Below are 24,965 nucleotides of genomic sequence, written 5' to 3'. Positions count from 1 at the left end.
CAGAATGTTTCAGCTGGTCTCCTTGTTAAAAGAAAGTATCCAGAACTTGTGATAGAAAGACAGTGTTTTATATCTACAGAGATTAATTTACCAGCGAAACAACTTCACCATGATAGGTATGCTTGTAGTTGAGAGAATAAGGGGGAAAAAAATAGATCTGCATGTGGTCTATCTGCATCCTGCACTAGAGAAACTGTAATTGACCCAACTCCAGCCCAGTCTAGCCAGCTGGCAAAGTAAGTGAGCCTGATAGGTGTTGATAGGTTGAAGAGACCCTGCCTGTAGAAACCTCCATAGAGCAAAAAACAGTAATGAAGACCTGATAGAAAGCTAGACATTTTGACCCCAATCAAACTGACTTTCCCTTAAGTAAAGGCAGGAAGAGTCCAAGGAGACAACTCCTGCAGTATATGTAGGGCATTCTTTAGATAGGGCAGAATCCCCTAGAGCACTTGATCCTATGGGAAGAATTTCTGATGCAGCAGCTCTTAGGTGGGGGCCTGGGAATTTGCAGCAATTTCTCCGGTGATGCTGATCCTGCAGACCTGGGTACTACAATTTAAAAATTGATTTTTGGGAGAGAGAGAGGAAGGGAGAGGGGAGAGAGAGAGAGAGAGAGAGAGAGAGAGAGAGAGAGAGAGAGAGAGAGAGAGAGAGAGAGAGAGAGAGAAAGGTGAGAGAGAAACATTAATTAACAGGGGATCAAACCCACAACCTGGGTATGTGCCCTAACTTGGAATTGAGCCCATGACACACCAACCAACTGAGCAACACCGGCCAGGGCCTCCACTGATTTTTTTTGTCTGTTCTTTAGTTCTGATTATTTATTTCCTAGTGCTGTGATGATAAAGACAGCTGTGGGAATTGGTGTAAAAAGTGTCTGTTTCTGATTGTTTTCTCTGTAGACAGTTGAGGACTGAAGTGGCATTTGGAGTGGTAAAGACACACAACCACATGCATTTGAAGATTTGGGCAGAAAGCATGCCACTTCTTGCTGCCTTGGCAGTTTCCTTTCATGCCTTGTCAGGTCAGGGTGTTGCTAGACTTGCAGCTTTTTGGGAAGTTTAAATAGATGTGGAAATTGACCGCAGAGAAACTTATTGGACAGGGGACCCAGGTTATTGAGGCGGGTCATGCTGGTGGCTCTGCTTACCAGACACATTCCTGTAGATCTGCCTCATCTTTGCTGGGTTTCTTCCCAAAGAGCTGAAATGGAATTTCATCTGAAATTGCATGATTTCTCTCTTTTAACCCTCAACCTCCAAAATAGTGGGAATAGAGATTTGCTCATTCTTTCTTTTTAAAATATTTTAATATATTTTTAAAACTTTGTTGTTGTTTTTCATTAAAATGGAACACAGTAAATATGGAATGTTTAGACAATTTATAAAAAACAAAGAAGAGTTTAATTTCATGTAAATGTACATATATAAGCTTTTAAATATTCAGAGTCATGCCTTTCTAGTTTGTTTCACTCTTCTTCACTCCCCTCCCTTAGGAATATATGAATAAATAAAATCCATGTATACATATGCAAATATATATATTTACATATATTTAAAAATATATTTTTTGTGTGTGTAGACTGTGCTGGTTGTGGCATCTCATCAGCATAAAAGCCAGTGTCTTTACTATGACTTACCAGGTCCTGCATGGTTTGTATCATACCTCCCATTGTCTCCTGACCTATTGCTACTCAGGTCTTCTTGCTAATTAATTTATGAACACATCAGCCTCCTGCTCAGTGTCTTTCTAGTAGCTGTTCCCTGTACTTAGAATGCTCTTCCTCCAGATATGTGTGTGAGCAGTTCTTTACTTCTTCAAGTCTTTATTCAAAAGTCCCTTCCTACAAGCTTTATATTTCCCTTTTACTTTTCTCTCCTCCTTGGTAATTATGACAAATACAATATATATACATCACTGACTTATTATTATCAGCTTCCCCAATTATCAGATATGCTCTATGACAGGGGTTGTCACCTGGGCTGTTCCTTGCACTGTCCCAGGGCACAGTTGACATTCTACAAATACCTGTTTAAAAATATCAAATGAATGAGCCTAGCCGCAGGAATCATATTCCATGTCCCTTAATATCTTCTATCATGATCTTAATAGCTTTGTTTTTATTTAATGACTGTTTTTATTCCACTAATATGTAATATACCACATTTTATTAAATGTTATTTTTATAACTAATATACCACATTTTGTTCAAGTACTTTCCTCTGATATTTTCAGTATGCATTTATTTTGCTGTTGTAATCAGCCAAATAACCCTTATATGTATTTACTCAAATCTCTAATACTTTCCGTAGGATACATATTCAGAAATGAAATTTCTGGGTCCATAAGGAGATGTCGGTAAGGTTTTTGATATACCTTATCACATCTCTCCCCAGAAGGGCTTCATCTTTCTCACAACAGAGATTTAGAATGCTCATTTCTGTTCAGCTTTCATAATACTAGGTACTTTTTTCAAAAGCTTCCAATTTTATGAGAAAAATATAACTCATTAAAATGTGTATGTTTCTTAGATTAGTGGTAAGAGATATTTTTCATACTTTTTATTGAACATGTATACTTCTATACATTTTTAGTTTATGTTCTCTACTTAATTTGGGGGAGGGTGATTAGCTTTCTTTTAGTGTTTTGCAAGTGCTCTTTATATAGATAAGCATTAAAAATACATATGGTTAATTTTCTTTGCCATTTGCTTTTAAATGTCTTCATGGTGTTTCTTGCTACAGAGCACATTAAAGTTAATGTAATGGAGTACATATATATTTTTTTCTGTATTGAACTGCTTTTCATTTTATGTTTTAAAAGTTTAACACATCCTAAGATTACATAAATATTTCTATATGTTCTAGTTATTTTATGGCTTTATTATTTCCCCCCAATTGTTATTCAGTCTTCCAATTCTATTTATTAAATAATGTCATTTTCCTCATTGACTTGAAATTCCCCTTTATTACATACTAATTTGAAAGTATTGTTTGACTGTTTCTGCTCTAATTTTGTTTTATTAACTTGCACCTTTCTGTAGCAGAAACCCACTTAAAAATTAGCATTTTATAATATTTTCTTATATTAGGCTAAATCACTTCTCATTTTTAATTTTCAAAATGATTTCATCTCTCTAATATGGGCTTTTTTCCTTGCAGGAGAAATTTAGAAAATTTCCCCCCAACTTCCAGTGGTTAAATTTGTATCAATTTTATAAATAAATGGGAGAAACAATGACTCTCCTGGTATCTGACTGGCTAATTCTCAATCCCTTTATTAGATCTATTATGAGATGTGGCTTGATGTGCACAGCTTCTGACCAATTCCCAGTTTCCTCAAGTTCAACTTGACAGTCAAGCTCTGTTTTTCTGGTGCCATCTTTTCCTACCTTTGCTGCCTAGTTTCCAACATTAGGAGTCAGTGCCTCGTGGTAAAGCTGTGATTCCCAGGGTGCTGAGCCACTGCAGCTTTCCCTGTCTCTGCCCCGGGGGCCCACTGCTTTTGCTGATGAGATGGGAAGCTACTTTCACCAGTGTATAGTGGATCAATTGCATTTCCCTGCCCAGATGACAACTAGGAATGAATGTCACAGAATGGATGCGGAAAGATGATAAGCAATCAGTGTTATATCGGCTCAAGAACGATATGACAGATAAAAGAGAGCTGTTCAGTCCCCACCCGCTCCTACAAATCTGGTTGGGGGCGGGGGGGAAGGACAGTGTGAGGCAGATAGTGTCATTTTAGTTTTTGTTTCAAGAGTCTCTCTTTTATGAGAAGCAACCCTGGGTAAGAATGTAATAAAAACAATAGCCTATTCTTTTTTTTTCTTTATTAAGGTATTACATATTTGTCCATATCCCCCCATTGCCCCACCCCCCAACCCCCACTCTTGCCCTCACCCCCCCTGGTGTCTGTGTCCATTGGTTAGGCTTATATGCATGCATACTAGTCCTTTGGTTGATCTCTCCCCTTTACCCCCACCCTCCCTTGCCTTCCCTCTGAGGTTTGACTGTCTGATCGATGCTTCTCTGTCTCTGGATCTGTTTTTGTTCATCAGTTTATGTTGTTCATTATATTCCTTTTGCTCTAAGTCAGGCACTATTCTAATTACTTTTCACATATAAATTGATTTAATCCTCCCTAATACACTGTAAGGGAAATTCTATTATTATTCTACTCTAAGGGCTTACTTCAGTGCAGCTCCTCATACCTTATAGCAGGTAGGAATTCACTTTAACTTCAGGCATCAGATGGTCTATAAAATGATTTTAGTGTGTTTTCATCCTTTTCAGTCTTCATTAATATTTTAGAGTCATACTTAGGGAGACACTTAGGGCTGCTAGCCAGGTGCATTTTAAACAGGAATTCATCTTTTTTTTAACCTTTTATTAGAAAATAAAACACAGACACAAAATTCTAAAAAATAAAATAGTTCCATCACTTAATGAATTCTACGGCAAACACTCTTGTAACCACTACCCAGGTCTTTGCCATCATCTCAGGACTCCCTCCATTTGCTCCATCCTTATCTTGACCCTCTTTGTTTCACCAAAGTAACCACTATCCTGCCTTTCCAGAACAATTTTCTTCCGTGTGTTGTTTTCTTTGTATAGTTTTATGACAAAGTGTGCCTCCCAATTATCATAGGTCAGTCTTGCCCAATTTTTAAAAACTTGATGTATATTGTCATCTATTTGAGTTTGCAGATTCCTTCTCCACTGTCTTATTTCCTTTATAACATACCTGTAGAAGAACTTAGGGCCATTTGCCCAATAGAGTTTTCTAAAGTGTAGGTTTTGCTGGTTGTGTATTTCTGGTCCCACTCAACACGTTTCTCAGTTCTTTCTATTCCCTGCAAATTGGCAGAAGGATCCAGAGACTTGATAGGATTTGAGATTGATGCATTTGGCCAGACAGTGAGTGGTGTTGAGTTCTTTTGTCCAAAGGCACATGATATATGAATGTCTCTCTTTTTGTGATGTTAGCAGCTATTGATGCTCAATGCCTTAAAGCCAGTAATTCATTGGAGGTTAAATAATTATTTTATTCTATTATTTATTTTTCATTGATTAATTGGAATAATTTTGAACAAGCATAGTTCCTCATTTACTAATTGATATTCTGTGCTGCAGTTTTTGTTTGTTTGTTTGTTTTTTAAAAAGGCAGAACAATTGCTTCATTCTTTCCTTTTTTTTTTTTTTACCAATTTTTCAATTAAGGAATTGGATCACTATTACTCTGCAAAGGTGACCAAATAGGATTTTAAGAAATACCCTTGTGAACGAATGAATTTAATGGGTTTTGTCAATCATGATCACTATCTCTTTTTAAAAAATATATATTTTATTGATTTTTTACAGAGAGGAAGAGAGAGGGATAGAGAGTTAGAAACATCAATGAGAGAAACATCGATCAGCTGCCTCCTGCACACCTCCTACTGGGGGATGTGCTGGCAACCAAGGTACATGCCCTTGACTGGAATCGAACCTGGGACCTTTCAGTCTGCAGGCCAATGCTCTACCCACTGAACCAAACCGGTTAGGGCACTATCTCTTTTGAAGTTCAACATTTCCCATCTTTTGTCAGTGGAAGCCTCTTCAAATGTGTCCCTGAGTCCTTGTGTCATGACTGCAGTAGTCTTTGATAGCTTTCTTGTTATCTAGTATGGAGTGGAACAGGATGCATGAAAGAGGGCAGTGCGAGACAAGATTGCTCAGGACGCTATAGTCAATCAGGAAGCATGCCTTGTAGGTCAGGTCCTTTGGTCCCACTGCAGTGGTAGAGGAGAGGAGGATTCTTTCCTGCTTGCTGCACCTTTTCAAAATTAAATACCAGACTATAAGAGACAACATGCACAACACAATAATTAGTTGCATTGATTGAACATTTAATCTTACTACCGGGTATGTGCTAAGAGATACGGTTATTTCTGCCTCTAGCAGTGGGTATGAGGTGTCTCATGCCTTTAGGTGTAGCTCAGTAGTGGCTGTAGTTAGAGTTCCAGAATAACCATGAAATGCCTTTAGCCAGTGATCAGAATTCCAAGGTTGTCCAGTTAGTGCTCAGAGAATTCTATATACTATAAGGGAGACAACATAAGCAAAATAATTCTCCCTATTTTTCCCTTTCTGTAATGGGTTTGGCTTCCAAGTAGAAGATTCCAAGAAAAGAAAAGAAAATTTGTGCTTCAAATTTCAGTATTTCTTTGGGCTTTCTAAATCGTTTAAATGCATCTCTTCGGCTTTTTCTATAAGAGCTTTATTGAGATATACTATATGTATCATACAATTTACATATTTAAAGTGTTCAATTCAAGTGTTTTAGATTATTCAGAGAGTTGTATATCCATCACCATAATAAATTTATCATCACCAAAAAAGAAACCCTGTACCTGTTAGAAGTTGCTCCTCATCTGCCCTGAGCTCTCCCTTCTCATCCCCCTACTTTTAGACAATCACTAATCTACTTTCTGTCTTCATAGATTTTTCTACTCTCATAAAATTTCATATAATGGAATCATATAATATATAGTCTTTCATGACTAGCTTCTTTCACTTAGTATAACATTTTCAAGGTTCATTTGTGTTGTGGAATTTATCAGTACTTTATTTTTTAATTACTGATAATAGACAGTTTTATGTATATGGCACATTTTATTTACCTGATATGGCACATTTTATTTACCTATCCTTCAGGTAAATAAAATGTGCCATAAATGGGTTGTTTTCACTTCTGAGCTATTATGAAATATACAGCTATGGATATTTATGTACCTGTTTTTTTAAAATATATTTTATTGATTTTTACAGAGAGGAAGGGAGAGGGATAGAAAGTCAGAAACATTGATGAGAGAGAAACATCAATCAGCTGCTTCCTGCACGACCCCTACTGGGGATATGCCTGCAACCAAGGTACACGCCCTTGACCGGAATTGAACCTGGGACCCTTCAGTCCGCAGGCCGACGCTCTATCCACTGAGCTAAATCGGGCAGGGCTGTACCTGTTTTTTATATGAACTTTTTTTTTATTTCTCTCAAATGAAATATACATTTGATTCTCATTTTTCATGATATTTATGTTCTATAAAGTCACCAATTAGCAAATACTGAGCCATCCAAAATTAAGTACCAGAATCTAAGTAAATACTGAATTAGCAAATACTGAGCCATTGCTCCTCGAGGAAATACAGGGTTAAGTCCTGTAAGCTGCTGGTTACAAGACTTTTGCCAACCAATCAATATATAACCTTGTTTGATGTGTGTTTCCATTTAAAGATGTCTTATTTAATATATACTTCTTACAAATAATTGATTACATGTAGTATTTCTTTATAATAAGACACTAGCTGAAAAGGGTTTAACATTTTCTTGACTCTAGTTAATATGGTAAATGTCACTGGCTTTTAACCTTATAAGGATGCTTTTTCTTATCAGCCATTATCTCATGAATCCACAAATTTCGCCACTTCAAAGTTTCATCATGTACTATTGACGTCTTTAGCATTTTCTGGAGTGGTCTCACAGACACATCAGGAATTTCCTCCTCTTTATTCTAGAAGTACAGTATTGTCAGGTGATTAACATTTAATTCATAGCCAACATCACTATTTCTCATGCCTGAATGAAGCTTATTTACCACACGTATTTTCTTTTTAAAGTCCATCACAATCTTCTTGTGTTTCGGAACACTAGACAGCAGCTTAACATTACCCTTGGGAGTAATTTTAAGCAGCAAAATCACCAACAAAAAGCACAAAAAGCAAAAAACGTGGCACAAAGTAGACCATGAAAAGACACTATTTACATTCTGAGAGGTGAAACTAGGCAGACCATGGCCTTGTTCAACCTCAGCTGGGAATGGGAGTGTCAGATGACTCAATTTTTTTGCCACTTTGCATGTATCCGTAAGTGACCAGAAACATTACACAGTATTGAATTGGGGTTACAAATAAATATTTGCAAGCAGGTAAACTCATATGTGTGTGAATAATGAAGATTGTACCTAGAAGTGGAGTTGCTAGATCATATGATAACTCCATGTTTAAAGTTTGGAGGAACTGGCAGATGGTTTTCCAATGTGGCCGTGCCATTTTACATTCTCACCAGCAGAATGTGAGAGTTGCCAATTCTCCACACCCTTGCTAATATTTTTTTATTACTAATCCTTGTTGTTGTTCTGGCTATCTTAGTGGTTATGAAGTGGTAGCTTGTTGTGATCTGATTTGCATTTTCCTGATGGTTAATGATATCTAGCATTTTTTTCATGTTGTTATTGGCCATTTGTATATCTTCTTTGTAGAAATGTCTGTTCAGATCCTTAGTTCATTTTTAACTTGTATAATCTCTATATAATAAAAGCACAATATGCTAATTAGATTGGATGTCCTCCGGATGTCCTTCTTTCCAGACAAAGCTGCAGTGGGTGGGGGCCAGGGTCAAGGCCCTTGCATGAATTTCATGCATCAGGCCTCTAGTTTTTAATAATTAGAGTTGGAGACTTTGATGCTGCACTTTCAATAATAGGTAGAACAATTATGTAGAAGGTTAATAAGAAAATCGAAGAAAAGAGAAGACTTAACTAGATTCAATAGACATCTATAGAATTACCGAGTTCTCCTTTTTATTCTGTCAGATTTTGCTTCATATATTTTGTAACTGTACTTATGTGCATATATGTATATGATTGTTATATTTTCATGAAGACTTGGCACTTCAATCATAAAATGCTCCTCTTTATCCCTAGCAATAATGTTTGTTTTAATGTTTTATTTTATCTGATATCAGCATAGCTGCTACGGCTTTCTTATGGATGCCGTTTGCCTGCTGTATATTTACATCCTTTTACTTTAACCCATATGTATCATTGAATTTAAAGTGTCTCCTCATGCAACATATAGATTGGTCACTTTTTTATCCAGCCTTACCATTTCAATTTTGATGATCCTATCTAATAAAAGGTAATATGGAAATTAACCATCACTCAGTCACAAAGATGGCAGTGCCCATAGCCACAAGATGGCAGCGCCCAGTCCTCAGCCTTGCCGGAGTCCCCCAGTCCCTGAGCGGGGGGGGGGGCGGCCACTGAGAGCAGGCAGCGTGAGTGGCCTGGCAGAATGCTTGCTTTGTCACCATGGCAACGAGGCAAGCATTCTACCCCAACCAAGGAGGGCCTCTGGGCAGCAGACATGGAGGGGTGGGGGTGGGGGGCGCTTGTGTTGTTGTGCCGGTGACAAGGCAAGCGTTCTGCGCCCGGCCACGGAGGGCCTCTGGCCAGGCGCAGAACGCGTCATTGCAGGCTGGACTGAGGGACCCCTTCCCCCCCCTCCGCATGAATTTCATGCACTGGGCCTCTAGTATTCTATAATACTTTCACATTTAGTGTTATTATTCCTACAGTTAGATTTATGTATACCATTTTACTTTTATTTTTTAAATGATTCTTATCTTTTTTGTTTCTTATTTCTCCTATGCAACTATATGTTGAATTGAGAGGATATTTTGTATTATAATATTTTAATTTCTTTAGTGATTTTTCAGTATATTATTATAAATTATTACTTTAGTGGTTGTTCTGGAGCTTACCGCATAATTCTCAACCTATCAAAGTTTACTTAAGACTTAAGTGAGCTTAATTTAAGCCAGATATAGAAATATTATTCCTGTATAGCTGTCTGCTATCTTTCCTCCTTCTGTGCTAATATCGTTGTACATTTTCCATCTGTATGTTACAATTCAACAATATATTGTTATAATTACTGTTACATAATTTTCTCTTTTAAAGAAGTTTATAAAAGAAATGAGACCAATGTATATTTTAGTGTGTTAACCTTATTCACCCTTTATGGTTCTCATCATTTGTTCTGTGAATTTGAATTAGAATCTGGTGTCATTTTCTTACTCAAGTACAATTTTGCTCTCACCTACCTCCTTTGTGCTATTAGTGTCAAATACCTTATATTTTTCTATTTTTCTATATGTTATTGGCCCAACTATACAAATATTTACATATGATTTCATACCTATACTTTGTAAACTAGTTAAGGGGAGAAAGAAGACATATGTCTATATTCTGTTTTTTTAATAATTATATAATTATTTTTACTGGTTCTTTTTGTTTTTGTTGTTTTTTTTCATGAGATTCAAATTACTCTCTGGTGTGACTTGTTTTCAGCATAAAGAACTTCTTTTAGTAGTTCAGGTAAGATAGATTTGCTAGTAACAATTGCTATCAGTTAAAAAAAATCTCTGAATGTCTTTATTTCATTTATTTTTTGAAATATAAGGTTTCTGGATATATGATTCTTAGTTTATAGATTGTTTTTCTTTCTTTCAGCACTTTAAATATATCATCCCATTAGTTTTTGGCCACCATTGTTTCTAATGAGAAGTCAGCAGTTAATCTTACTTTGTTCTCTTGAATTTAATGAGTTGTTTTTCTCTGCTGCTTCAGAATTTTCTCTTTGCTTTTGGCTCTTAGTATTTCAACCATGATGTAGCTGGGTGTGGATCATTTGTGCTTATGCTATTTGAATTTTATTAAAAATATTGGGTTTGTAGATAAATTTTTTCTAAATATTTGGGAAGTTTTCAGTCATTAGCTCTTTAAATATTGTTTGCTGCTCCTTTCTCTTTCTGTTCAACTCTGATACTCCCATTTTATTCATATAGTGTTCTTAAAGGTGTTCCACATTTCTTTGATACTTTAATTTTCTTCATTCTTTTTCCCTCTGTTTTTTCAATTGCATAATCTCTATTGATCTATCTTCAAGTTACTAATTCTTTTTTCTGTAAACTCAAATCTACCGATGAACACTCTCTAGTGAACTTTTTATTTCAATTATTATATTTTTAACTTTAGAACTTTGATTAAATTTTTTATTTATTTATATTCTCTATTTGATAAAGTATTGGTACCATACACTACATTACTTATTTAAACATGATTTCCTTTAATTCTATGAACACATTTATGAATGTTTGAAATCTTTGACGTTGTTTCAAAGTCTTTGCCAGTTAAACCTACATCTGCCCCTCCCCCCCTTTCTTCTGTGTAGGGATTACACTTTTCTTTTTCTCATACTTTTAAGTTTGTTGCTATTGTTGAAAACTGGATATTTAGGTTACATTTTGTAGCAGTGCTGCATTCGGGTTCCCTCATCCTCCAGGGATTGCTTTTGTTTGCTCATTTCTTTGTCCAATGTCTTGGCTAAACTATTTTAATAATTATTTCCTTCACAATGGGCAGCTACCAATATCATTGCTCAGAAGAGCAGCCTTAGGAATGTGCATAGTCACTGTGTGATGACAGAGGTTTTAAAAGATTCCCTTTGTCTCTTTTTCTGGTCTCCCTGTTAAATTGCCTATCTCTGCTGGAATCATACCTAGAATGTAGGTTTTACTAATTGCTAGATAATTGTTCAGTTGTTTTGTCACTGCTCTAGGACATAAATGCTCCATAGTCTGATCTAATTAAATTCATTTCTTTTTGTAGAGTCAGTTTTTGAGGCAAATCTTTGAAGTTTGTTCTGACTCCAGAATGGCTGTCCTTAGCTGTCTCTTTTCCTGGTCCTCTCTGGTAAACTAGCTGGCCTCTGGTTTAGCTTATTGCTTTAATAGAGCTATCTGCTTTGTCTTAATTGGTTACCATCAAAATCTCCATTGGTTTTTAGAGCACCCTTGGACTCTATTTCAAATAAAGTCAGTTCCTTTGGGGAGAGTTTATGAGCTCTCTGTTCTTATGGACTTCCTTTTCTCTATTTGTTCTTATTGAAAAATAAAACCTCTTAGTTGGTGCCCTAGAGCTAGGGACAGGGACAGTGGCATGATTCTCTCAGAGTGAAAGCCTTGCTTTATTAGCTGGGCAGAGGTGGCAACCTCTGGTCTTCTCAGCGTATCTGTCCTGGCATGGACAGATAAGCATGTGTGCTGAGGCAAGGGCAATCAGAGTTACAATATTCTTAGCCTGCTGTGCTTAGGATAGAGCTTCTGTCTTATAAATGAGGGTGAGTGGAAGAAGGGAGTACCTGATTTCATGGCAACATTACGAGGAATTTAGCTTTTTCATCTTATAAATGAAGAGAATGTGATTAAATTAGGTGGCCTTTCCTTCGTGATTTCCCTTAACTGGGAGCTGATGGGTCAAGAGCTCTGTTTTCTTGACCCCACCCAACCATCATGTGGAACTGAGGGTTTGATGGGGAGGTAGATAGTTGTGGCTGAAGTTCTTATTGAAATTTAGTATATTTTCTTAAATAAATATTTCTTCATTTGACATTTGCTCTTAGGACAATTTCCAGGGACTTTAAAGAATTGTTTTTTAAGAAGTAATTTTTACTAGTTATGGTTGTTTGCTGGGGAGCAGTTTCAAAGAAGTCCTTACTCTGAAATTCTGCAAGTGGAAGTCTCTCTCTTGGACTTTTTATATTTATCTAAAATATAAGAAAATGAAGGCAATTATTTGAATTTAATTTAAAAAATCTTAAAGAGAAAGGCCTTCTGGGACTAGATTTCTGGGCAGAATCATCTAGGGCAGCGGTTCTCAACCTATGGGTAGTGACCCCTGAAAATACATCCTGCATATCAGATATTTACATTACGATTCATAACAGTAGCAAAATTACAGTGATGAAGTAGCAACGAAAATAATTTTATGGTTGGGGGTCACCACAACATGAGGAACTGTATTAAAGGGTCGCGGCATTAGGAAGGTTGAGAACCACTGATCTAGGGTTTTTCACTGTGATTGAATTCATTTGAAAACTTCTTAGCTTTGCAAAATGCTTTGACTAAGCAGACTTAGGATACTCTACAAATATATTTTTTCAGCAATGTGGACGTTGCACTAAAAAAGTCTGACTTAATTATTGCCCCTAGTGTGAAATCCATATTTTAAGACAATCTTAGTTTTCCTCTTCATTTACTTGATAGCTTGGGGCCATTATCAATTTTTTAAGCCAGAAACTTTAAATGTATTCATTGAAGTCAGTTCATCAAACTTTATGGAGTTCTATCCGGGACAATCTATGAACATTGCTCTGGGTACAGTGGGAGACTTCAATATAGATTATATGATCTATAGTTGCAAAGAGCCATTAATTGGGAATTTACATAACCAAGAAGGCACAATTAAATTCTCTCTCTTTGCAGGCACTTGGTTAATATTTAGATTTTTTCCTAAGTAGTTGTTTTTTTCACTAAGGTCATTAAAGAAGTCAGAAGAGGTGGTATTTACAATCGTATCATGTGAGTTACATTGGCTCCTTTAGTAAAATATCCCGTAAGCATGTCCTGCTGGCCTCAGTGGCCACCTAACTTCTCAGGGCCTCATAGGCCTTCTATTGTCAAGTACCCAAACTTTCTTGTTCCCTCATTTATAATTATGGCATAACTACATTCCATGGTATTTACTTTCATAATGATTGGCTCTCCTTTTCTATAATTATTTGATTCTCCTATATGATGATGATGTGAATGAGATTGCCGAGGTAAGCAGAAATCTAGGAATATATATTAAAACTATGGTGAAACCAACAAATTTTGGGGAAACATTTCTTACTTAAACCCTCAAGTTAGGAATAAATTGTTGATGCCTCTGGTTTTTCTTTCTAGTTATCTTCCTGTCAGTCTGAAAGAATTTGGAGAATAACTAGACCCCCATGTGTTACCTGTTTTCATTTTGTACTTATGTCATTCAAATTATTAACCCCACAAAACAACCCAGAACTCCATTCATTCAGTAAACAACTAAAGGTCCCCCTGTCTGGCAAGCATTGTGCTAAGTGCTGGGCTTCAATATTAGTGAGATTATTTCCTTGATCTTAAAAAAATTTTATAGGCTCATGAGGGAAACAAATATGGAAACAAAATAAATGTATTAGTTAGTGTTCTATGGTAAAAGAATTATGTGCAGGGCAGATAGAAGACCACAAGGTCAATGCTTACTTCTGCAGAACAGTAGAGAGGTCAGAAGAATCTTCACCTTCAGGAAGTGATGACTAAACTGCGCCATGAAGACAAATTCTGAAAAGACTGAATTAGACAAAAAGTGATGAGGAAAGGCATTCCAGGCATGAGAAAGGCTTGAAGAAAAAAATCCACACAGATAGACTTATCTTAATGGTCTTTTAACCTTACAATTAGGAGGATGTAAGTCGAAGAGAAGACTCTGTTTCCTTGATTATAATACTTTTATTTTTATTTTTGGTCTGACTTCTCCAAGTCTCCTGGTCTCAACGTCCTTGGTAACAGAGAGCAGTGCCATTTTTATCTAATACAGAATCTAATATTTAGTAGGTTCCTAAAAATGTGCTGAATGAATCAATGACATACATCCATTGGTCATTATCCACATTAAGGCCAATTCTTTGCCCTGGAAATTAGTTCTGAGTGTACTTCATATCGTGGTACCAGCCCCTATTTCTGGGTTTCTGGCCTTTCACTAGAGCTCCAGCAAGAGAAGGACTGCTTCCTGAGGCCAGGTTTGGCTGCACTTTCACTGGAAGTAGCAGCAGGGATGTGCAAACTCCACATAGTTATAGACTGTGGGTTAAGCTTTGGCTTATGATCTTGTGCCTAATTTTAAGAAAAATTATATACCTTGATGCATATCATGCATAAATAGATCAGAAATTGGTCATTCAAGCTACTCCTTTCATTTTAACAACTTTTCTTCCATTATTTTTTATTTAATGTAGCACTGATTATCTTCTATAGCACATAATAGGAAAGAACTGGGTTGGGTCTTTCATCCCTCCCGGCCTATCACCTCCTCATTTACTGGTCTTGAACCCTTAGTAACACCACAATTTGTCATTTCCGGGTATTCCTGGTCTCTACCCCCTCATGGGTTATGTGTCAGCTCCAGGGCTTGGTAGGAGGTAGGTGAGGAGAAGCCAACTCTCTCCTTTCCTGCCTGGCCCAGTCAGTCTTCACTGTAGACCACACAAGGGTGTAAAAGTGTTTATGGCTTTTTTCTTTTTTTTAATGCTGGGGGGGGGGGACTCAGAACACCTTGACTTTAAATGCTCAGCAAGGGCACACTCAGTGGGCGCAGCTTCAGTGACTACCCAGGTGTCCTGCCCTAAGGTGAGTCCCTTTCTAGGAGAGGACATTTGGGGGAGCTCCTTCTCTCTCCACAGGATCCATTTTCTCTCACTGACCCCCCCAATCCCCAGCAGTACATTCCCTCACATCTCACTCATTAACTATAATAAAGGGGGGCACTCTGAGGCTTAATATTCTAAGATCAAGAGGATAAATTGCAGTAGGTGCGGCTTTGTAACTCCAAATCACACAGGTTCCCTTTTGAAGTCTCTCACTTCCCCTCCTCCCCTGAACTACAGGCCAGCCCCTGGAACACACATCCCCCCCCGCCCCCCCGCCACACTCACACCCTCCCCAACCACCACACACCACTCCTCCCAAGGACTAATGCTAATTACCACAGAAATTACAGACTAATGTCTTAAAGAAGGAAGAGTTCGTTTTCTGCCACATAATTTGCAAGGCAATACTCTCTCCGCAGTCTGGACATCTTATTATTATGCAAAAAAAATACACAGTATAATTCTCTTTCTTCGTCCCATCCTCACCCTAATCCTTCTCCCCATGCCATTTTAAATTGCACTCTCTGGGCTTGCTAGAAATAAGAGAAAGTCCTATTGTGGGGCCGGAGACTCATCCACGGCCTGCGCTAACAAAGAGATGCTTTGCTATTGCTGTTCCATTAAGGAATAGATTAACTCCTTATCTGAGAGTCCACTTTACCCTCAATTTCCAACTAGGCAGGAGGGGTGCCAATGGATTAATCTTCCCCTGGCAAAATATAGGCAATTGACGATGTGTGCACAATAGCTAGGTCACATGGTCTGACAAAGGATTTATTTTTTTCTGATTCATGTTTCATTTTCATCAAATCTTACAAAAGAATAAAAATCAAGCTGGATTTCAGTTTTTGGGTGTGTGGCATTTAACTAATCACCTTTGCGGAGAAAAGGAAAATTACACAAACTCACATAGAAAATTCTGCCAGCATGGTCATCAGGGCTTATAGATACACGAGTTAATTATGAAAAATGTTCAAGCCCTTAAATAAATCTTAAAAATTCTCTTTGAACACGTGGCCCTGTAGCCTGGTGAGTCTAAAATTGGTCAAAGGCAGAGCTGAATGTCAAATGATAATTTCTGCTAAATAATTCAGGTCACCCGAACTCTGATATTTTACCTATTTTAATGAGTATAATGGGTGCAATTAGAGGCTGTTTTCCTCAAGGCGCCAGACACAATATGTTCTCCCCTAATTGTGGGCTCCTTTTTCTTCTGGTAATTCCTATCTGAACATTTGTCCTATATTCCCAATGCCTGGCAGCAACAGCCGCTAAATAAATGTGGGGTGAAGTCAGGAACTGAGTGAAGTTTTGATGCTTATCATGAAGCACAGAGAGATTGCAGAGCAAAATCCAGAGACATCTCCATAAGAAAGTCTGTGGTCAGTTTCATCTGCAACAGCATGGAATGGGAATAAAGACATCTTAGGACTTGGGCTTCTCTCTAATGTTATCTTTTTTTCTCCCCTGGCAGGGAAGTGGTGCTGATATGGTTGATAAGAACAAATGCTGCACACTCTGCAACATGTCTTTTACCTCGGCGGTGGTGGCCGACTCCCATTATCAAGGCAAAATCCATGCCAAAAGGTTAAAACTGTTGCTAGGAGAGAAAACTCCGCTAAAGGCCACAGGTATGTGTGTGAAGCGCAATCGTGGGGAGATGCCGGAGTTCAAGCAGCGTGCCTGTCTCCTTAATTCTGCCCCCTCTTCAGTGGTGGCTGCCAGAATCAGAGACTCGTGGCAGATGTCCTTCCACACCGAAAGGGAGGGGGCAGGTAGCCCTGGCAAACCTTACTGTCGTGGACCGTTAAGTCCAATAGCAGGTGCTCATTCTGAACCTGGCTCCTTTAGATCTGTCAGCCGGCAGCTTGCAACTTCTGAAAGGCTGTTTACCTCCTGCAAGATGTTGTCTGTCATACTTATTGTATGTTATGTAAGATATTATATCTATTATGCAAAGAACAGTGTTCTTCCCTAGCTTCAGTCTGCAATCAGTATGGTAACGGAGAGTGTGCTGTGTGTAACGGGTACATTCCCTCCCGGGCCTGTGTGGTGCGGGGTATCCTGCGGGGAAGAGGAAAGCTGCAGTTATGAAAACCATGTTTGTTTGCAAACAACTGAGTTGGGTTTGTTTGTTTGTTTTTTTAAAGAAATTTTCTATTTAGAATAAGAAAATATAGATATGGCGTTTTAAATATAAATCTTAAATCCTTATTTTCAGATGTTAAATAGTATTTGCTACAATTTTTTTAAAATGTAGTTTTTATTGATTTTTAGAGAGGAAGGGAGAGGGGAGAGAGAAACATCAATGATGAGAGAGAATAATTGATCGGCTGCCTCCTGCATGCCCCACACTGGGGATCGAGCCCACAACCCAGGTTGTGCCCTGACAGGGAATCGAACTGTGACCTCTTGGTTAATAGATTGACGCTCAACCACTGAGCCACACCAGCCAGGCTATTTGCTGTAAATTCAATACTCCATTATGATTTATTTAATTATTGAGGTAACATTGGTTATAACATTACATGCATTTCAGTGCTCACCACTGAAGGTCTAGTTTCTACCTGTCTCTGCACCTTTGACCCCCTTTACCCATTTCACCCTCTCTCTACTCCTCCTCTGGTGACCACCAATCTATTGTCTGCATGTATGAGTTTGTTTTTGTTTTTCGTATGTTCATTTTTTTCTTCACATCTGAATAAAATCACATGTTTTTTGTCCTTTCTCATCTCGCTTATTCAATGAGCATACAAGGTCCATCAATGCTCTAACAAATGACAATATTTCGTCTCTCTTTTTTAACCTATTAACTTTCACAATCAAAAGCTTACATATTGAATAACATTTGGCCTTCTAATTGCTCAACTAAAAAATTTTTTTTCGGAAGTCTATCAAAGCACAAAACTAAAAATACTGTTTTAATTTAATCAAGGTAGGCTATTTGAACAAGGCATACATTATGGTGAAGATGTTAATTAGAATAGATTATAATCCAAAGAACTTGGAGGTGTAGTTCAAGATGTCTATTCTTTCAATGCAATTAAAATTTAGCAGTTCATTTTATCCTGCTGTCTAATGAATCGTGCATAAATCGTGGGTGTAATTCTTTTTTAAATGGTATTTTGGAATTTGGAGAATGTATAAAACAATACTTGGCTTTTATCCTCAGCAGTGTTTTTCTTAGGAGAAAGATCTTCTTTTACTTAGAGAATAGCAAGAAATCTTTTCACTGTATTTTTCTACTTAGTCTAACAAAAGAACACTTTTTTTGCAAAGGTGGCTTTGACATTCAGATATAGGATAGGGTTGTGAAACATGAAACCTGGTGACAAGCTCAGCCTATTTGGGGGCATACTCTGTGTATGAGCATTTGATAAGCAACCACTTGATTGAAATTCCTGATTCTTTCTCTTTAAAAGGTTGGATACTCACCTTGTAACCTACTCCCCTTCAAATCTCTTAAAATAGACACCTCAAAAAAACAGTCCCTGGAAAATTTTTCTCTGTTTTCCATGAATGAGCAACTAGCTCATTTGTTCTCTCTGCCTCAGCAGAGGATTGCTATTAAATTTAAGTTCAGAGGTAGAGATGGAAGAGGAGCTGTACCATTGTTTATCACCTTAATTAGCAAATAGAGTTATTATTTCTGTAAAAAAAATCACCACATGGCAAAAATAGTTCTTTGTGAATTTAAATATATCCCCAAGATCGCCAAGTGCAAGTGTGTTTTCCTGAATTCAAATACCCTCAGAGCTGTAAATAGAACTTGGCTGTAATTTGTTAGCTGCCATCAATATTCCAAAAGAAAAATCAAAATCACTTAAGCTAAAATCTTTATATAGTGCCTTTGCTCTGGTGTCCATAAAACTAGCCCAGTCCTCACTGTGACAGAAATCAGGTTGCTGGGTAGGCAAGTAGGGAATGGGGATGGGTGGGTGGAAGAGCACTACTTGTGTGTGGGGCTGTGGGAAACAGCATTCCCCTTCCTCACCTTGCTCAGCATTCCCAGGCTGCACATCACTGTTCTGAAGCTTATCCTCTCATCCATTTTCTTCTAACACGGCTCTGAGAAGAAAGAATCTTGAAAAGTGGCAACATCAGATAGAATTGAAGGGCTTGGGAAGTGAAATTGGTCCCTGGGCTTGGGTTAGTGTCAACCCAGCTGCTGGTGGTGAGCAAAGGAAACAGTATACCTGATAGAGAGAGGTGAGTCCTTAGGTAAGAGTATAAGCAGAGGGTAGGCTAGGGAGGTGTGGCACAGGATAGGGTTTGAGGGCTTGCTAAGGAGGGTAGAACCTAGCAATGGAGAGTCTGGGTACAGAGGTCCTGCAGAGTCTTGAGCAGGGCACCAGCGTCAGGAAAGTCTGGCAGGTGGAAGCAAAGTCCTGGCTGCAATCATGTGGTTCTAGGGCAGTGGTCAGCAAACTCATTAGTCAACAGAGCCAAATATCAACAGTACAACAATTGAAATTTCTTTTGAGAGCCAAATTTTTTAAACTTAAACTATATAGGTAGGTACACTGTTAGTAACTTAATTAGGTTACTCCTAAGGCTTAGGAAGAGCCACACTCAAGGGGCCAAAGAACCGCATGTGGCTCGCGAGCCACAGTTTGCCGACCATGGTGGAAAGGAAGGACTGTTAAAAATGTTGCAGAGCATCATTATTTAAGAGTACTGGGCTGGTCATCAAGCATAAGCAACATGTCAAAAACCTGGTTCCCAGACCTAGGCTATAGGGGAGGGCTTGGTCTCAAGCACAAATTCAGTTACTACAAGTACAGGATCAGGACCAAGAGGCACCAGAGATGATACCCAGGCCACGGGCTTCCTGAGCTTCTGTGTCGCCCCTTTAGCTCTTTACCTGTCATGGTTCCTGCTGCCTGCAGCCCAGCCCAGCCCAGCCCAGCAGCAGTTCCTGAAAGACTTCGCCCTCTGAACTGTGGCTGCCCTGTGTACATCTAGGAACTGCTCTGCCTAATCAACCAGCGTGGCTTCAAATTACCTCTGTAATGAAAACAAAAGAAAAAAAACGCCCATATAAAACTCAAGAAAGTGAATCAAGATCCAGAGCGAAGCAATTCTCTTGCTCAGGTGTGCTGCCTAAGCTGCCCCTCCAAGAATAATGGGCTCTTTGAACTGTAGTGTTTTCTGGGCAGGAATAATTGAAGCACGACTCATTGCTTCTCCTAGCTATTCCACGTGTTGAGGGTGAGCAATTGGTACCTGTGAATCATTACCTTTCCTCTGACTCAGGGTGCCCTGGGCTCACGCATCAGCTGGGTATCCCACAGAATTAGCTGTCATTTTAGTTGCCTTCTCCAGGTGGGTACACGTTTACTAGAACACCTGAGTTACTGGAACAAAAAACCAGTTTCAATTCTTGGTTAGTGTGTTTCAGAATCTCTGTTCTAGTTCATGCTATTCTAGATTTTGCTGCAAGATGAGAGCAGGCGGGGGAGGGGGAGCGGCTCTAGACTCATCGTGTTTTCCAGGGTCAGCAGACCTCAGCATGGAGATCTTGCTGAGATCAGAGGCCAGAGTGAGGTTGTGTAGTCATATCACACTATGAAGAGCATTGAGGGGAGACTCGGCCAGAGGCCAGAGGCCAGACAATGAAGAGCATGAAAATGCTCTCATTGGAGGAAGAGTGAAGGAAGCAAAAGTTGTTAAGCATGGAAAAATGATTACTCAGGGGTAAATCATTTGGAAGACTGTCATGAGGAGTATTCAACCGAAGGACTTGTATGCATGCATATAAGCATAACCAATGGACATAAGACACTGGGGGGTAGGGGAGGCCGGGGGATTGTCAAGGGTGGGGGAAAAAAAAAAGGAGACATATGTAATACTCTTTGTAATACTTTAAGCAATAAAAAAAAAGATTGAAAAATGATTACTCAGGGGTAAATCATTTGGAAGACTGTCATGAGGAGTATTCATGTTGTGTGTGTGAGTGTGTGTGTGTGTGTGTGTGTGCAGATGCATGTATGTGCTTGGTTGCAACAAATATGACCAAGGAGTGAGTAGAAAATGAGGGAATTAGATCTGAGCTCAAGATAAGAGAGAATTTATTAATATTTAGAGATACTTAAAGGTAAAATGTGTAGCTGTGGGAGATGCTAATCACTTGGCAGGGCATTTTCTGAGGGGGTTCCTGCATAATTAGCATACATGACATTTAAAGTCCCTAGATTATATAGTTAGTCTGGATGACATTAAATTCCTTCTAACCCTGAGATTCCCCTCCAGAATCCACAGGCTTGACCCACTGACATAATATAGCAGAAATAATACTGACCTAGGAGTCAGGAGACGGGAACTCAGGCTCTAACTCTGCCTAGTTACATAATCTTTAGTAGCTCTGCTATCTTTTTCAACCTCAGATTTCTTATCTGTCATTTAATTCTAATGGTGGATGAAGTGATCTTACTAACCCTTATCAGAATAAACAATAGATTTAAAAGCACTTTTGGGAGGTGGGGGCTGGGTGAAGGTGGGCAAAGGAGGGGAAGTGGGGGACATGTACAATAGTGTCAACAATAAAAAATATATAAAAGAAAGAAAATTAGAAGGTGCTCTGAGCATTTGGTAAATGAGTTAATAAGGGATGTGGCTCCTAACATGGGCTGTTCACACACTACCTTGGGAATAGCACACAGGGACATTCTGTTGTGTCTCCTTGGAGACAGATCTTTCTGGGATCCTTTCTATGAACTGAGGTGAGCCTGGCACTGGAGCTGCCCATTAGCGAGACAGTGCTGGTGGGCATGGGGAGCATAGACTGTGAGTTCAGGGGCAGGGGATGGCCGAGGAGACAAACAGGCTCTGACATTAAGGAAACCTGTCAGGAGGGAGAGACAGCCACCAAGCTGGGGGCAGGGCCATGGGTCTGGGCCTGGGGCCTGGCAAGTAGAGACCAGAGTAAGTCATTTTCTAGAGGGTAAAACAAGGAACCAGACACCACAATGAGGGCCCAGAAAAGGGTATAGATCTCAGGAATTTGGAAGAGGCTGTTATCAGAATAGAAACATAAGTGATAAAAGAGCTAGAAGCTTAATGCCAAACTTCAGAGATCAGCTCCAATCTTGCTCATTTAAGGCTGGGATTAGCCCCAGAGACCGCTCACAGGGAGCTGACTCTGGGTGAAAGTGAGTACTTCCTACAGAGTGGAGAGGGTGAGCAACCAGACAGAGCCCTAAGCTTGTGCACTTCATGGTTGCTTTTCTGGGCTCCTGTGCACTGAGCTGTGGTTTCTTCCAAGTGGCTGCCTTGTTGACCTGTAGGACATATTTAATTCTACCTTTGATGGATCCCCAAAGGCAAGATCACTGACTGTAGGAGACCAAATAGCGGTATCTAAAAATCTCCACATCCTAATCCCCAGAACCTGTGAATATGTGTTGCATGGCGAGAGGAATTAAGGTTACATATGGAATTAAGATTTTTGATGTCTAAAATAGTAATACAATAAAGTTGTGTTATTTTAAGGAACTAAATTTGTGGTAATTTGTTATAGCAGCTATCAAAAACTAATACAATGACCTAAGTAAATACTTGGCCAAATAGGGTGCTGCTTCATGTGTATTTCACACATTTCCCCTTGGGGAAGCTCAAATTCCACTCAGGGAGCACTGATGGAACTGTTGTCAGGGCCTTACCTGAAGGGCAAGACGTGTATCTTTGTGTCATGGTCTTATTCCTCAAACACAGCTGGTTACTGTACTGTGCAATATTTTTGGTGACTGTTTCCTATGATACCCAGACTCATTAGTCTTTCTAGTTCACAGGAGCTGCACAAGTTAGCTCTTCTCTATCCCCAACCCTATTTCCTCTGTCTTCTCAATACACACTCTCAAATGTACCAGTGGCCCACCGTGCCTTTCCTGCCGATATCCTATATCCAAGAAGCCCTTTCCTCTTCTTGTCATGGATTTCAACACCTTCCATCCTCCAAGGTTCAGTTTAAGTCTCAACCAATCTCTGGAGTTCCTCCTGGCTACTAGAAATCGCAGTTAATACAGTGTGGGCTGTGAAGTCAGACATACCTGGGCCCCACTCTTCATTAGCTGAGGACTTCACTTGCCTGAACCTCCTTTTCCTAATCTGTACAATGGGTATAATGCCGTTACTTATATCAAACGATTTCCATGATGATTACACCGGCTGATTAATAAACGCAAAGTGCTAATCACAGTGCTACATAGTCAGAGTTCAGTAAAAGTTAGCTCTGTCCACTTAGGAAATTAAGCTATTTTTATTTACTCTGCTCTGAGCTCTGTGCTGTATAATTTTGCACTTAAAATATTATATTGCCTATTGTACAAGGTTGCTCCCGTTGGGTGAGTCTCCTGTCCCATGTGGTCTGTAAGTGCTCCTCATCTCCACACTGATTCTTCTGCTACATTCGGTACACAGCTGGACTGCCATGTTCTTCTTCCTCACAGACAGTGACAGGAAAATGTAACCTGCTGTTCCCTTCCTGCCTGAGGATAAGTGCAAGTAACATAGGACAGGGTACAAGGTCTCAGAAACCTTGGGGAGAAGAGTAATTGAAACAGCCATGGAAATCTGCCAAATGAGACATTAATCCAGTGCGACTGGGCAGAGAGGGGAGACGGGTGGCAGCTAATAGGAGTGAGCAGGAGACCAGGTTTGAGCAGAGGTTAGGTGGGAGGAAAGGAGAAATGGTCTGAGTGCCTGAGAGGCTGGCCCCTGAGGCTTTGCATTGTGTGCCAGGGACTTGGCTGTGTGCCGGGAGGGAACCAGAAAGGCGTTGGCCTGGACATCCAGGTGTGGACAAGCTGATACCAGAAAACGTAGGAGGGAAAAGCATAACCAGTGCAGAGGCTTGGGGTAGGGACAGAGAGGAGCTGTGAGAAAGGAAGAGCAAACTCTTGATTGAGAGAAAATCAGGAGTTTGGGAGAGAAGCTGGGTCGGGAATCCCAGGGGCATTGGTTATGTCAGATGGGAGCAAGGCTGAGCAAACTCAGAGTTAGGTATTCTGCCAAATCCATATTGTCTCTGTGACCTCAATTGCCCTGCCCCGTGTAATGCCATACAACTTCTAACTTCTGACTCCAAGTTCAACAGATGCTTGCCATTCAACTCCTCCAGGAGTAGTGCAGGAAGTCCTATCTGGCTTTAAATCAGGGATGGGGAACATCTGGCCTGCAGGCCTTCTGAGGCCTGCAAAATCATTTATTCTGGCCCTGCCAAGGCATCAGGGGCAAGTTATTTAAATGTTTGACCAAATATAGCAGGCTAATTTTTAAGTTGATAGTTTTGAATGGCCCATGAATGATGTTATAAATATCCAAATGGCCCTTGGCAGAAAAAAGGTTCCCCACCCCTGCAGGGGCGCTTCTCACTGCATGGAGCCTCAACCAGCTGCAGTCCCACCAGGCTTTCTGGCCAAAGCTAGTTCATGCTCCATCTAGCGTGGCACCTTGTTGCCAGTTGACCACCCAGGACAGCAAATATTCACTGTCAGGGATAGAAGCAGCTTCTGCAATTTCCTTATCTGGTACCTGCTTTAAGAGAGTTCATAGCCTGAAGATTTCATTTCATTATTTTCATTATTTTCTTAGCTCATTTCCTCTCCACAAACATCCTGTGATGTGGGAATACAAAGGTGGATGAGACGCCCTTGCACTTCTCAGGTTTACCATGTAGGAGGAGGGAACATATCCACCTGACTACAATACACAGCACACCATGAAGATCTACAAATACAAGAGTATATTGAAGAGCTGTTAAAATAACTGCACTTTGCCTTAGCTGGTTTCGCTCAGTGGATAGAGCAATGGCCAGCCTGAAGACTGAAGGTCCCAGGTTTAATTCAAGTCAAGGGCA

The 24,965-nt window shown here is 39.4% G+C and overlaps 1 protein-coding gene across 2 annotated transcripts in view; it reads left to right on the top strand.

The window, feature by feature from the left end:
- Window positions 1–24,965, top strand: part of ZMAT4 (zinc finger matrin-type 4) — a 321,014-nt gene that overhangs the window by 165,613 nt on the left and 130,436 nt on the right. For both annotated transcript variants that reach the window (XM_023751814.1, XM_006086256.3), the window contains exon 4: window positions 16,584–16,740. In XM_023751814.1, the coding sequence (XP_023607582.1) occupies window positions 16,584–16,740 (157 nt within the window). The remainder of the gene's footprint in view (window positions 1–16,583; window positions 16,741–24,965) is intronic.

This window comes from Myotis lucifugus, unplaced genomic scaffold, assembly GCF_000147115.1.
Source record: "Myotis lucifugus unplaced genomic scaffold, Myoluc2.0 scaffold_26, whole genome shotgun sequence".
In the NCBI taxonomy this organism is placed as follows: Eukaryota; Metazoa; Chordata; class Mammalia; order Chiroptera; family Vespertilionidae; genus Myotis; species Myotis lucifugus.
This window is presented reverse-complemented; position numbering and strand designations above follow the sequence as displayed.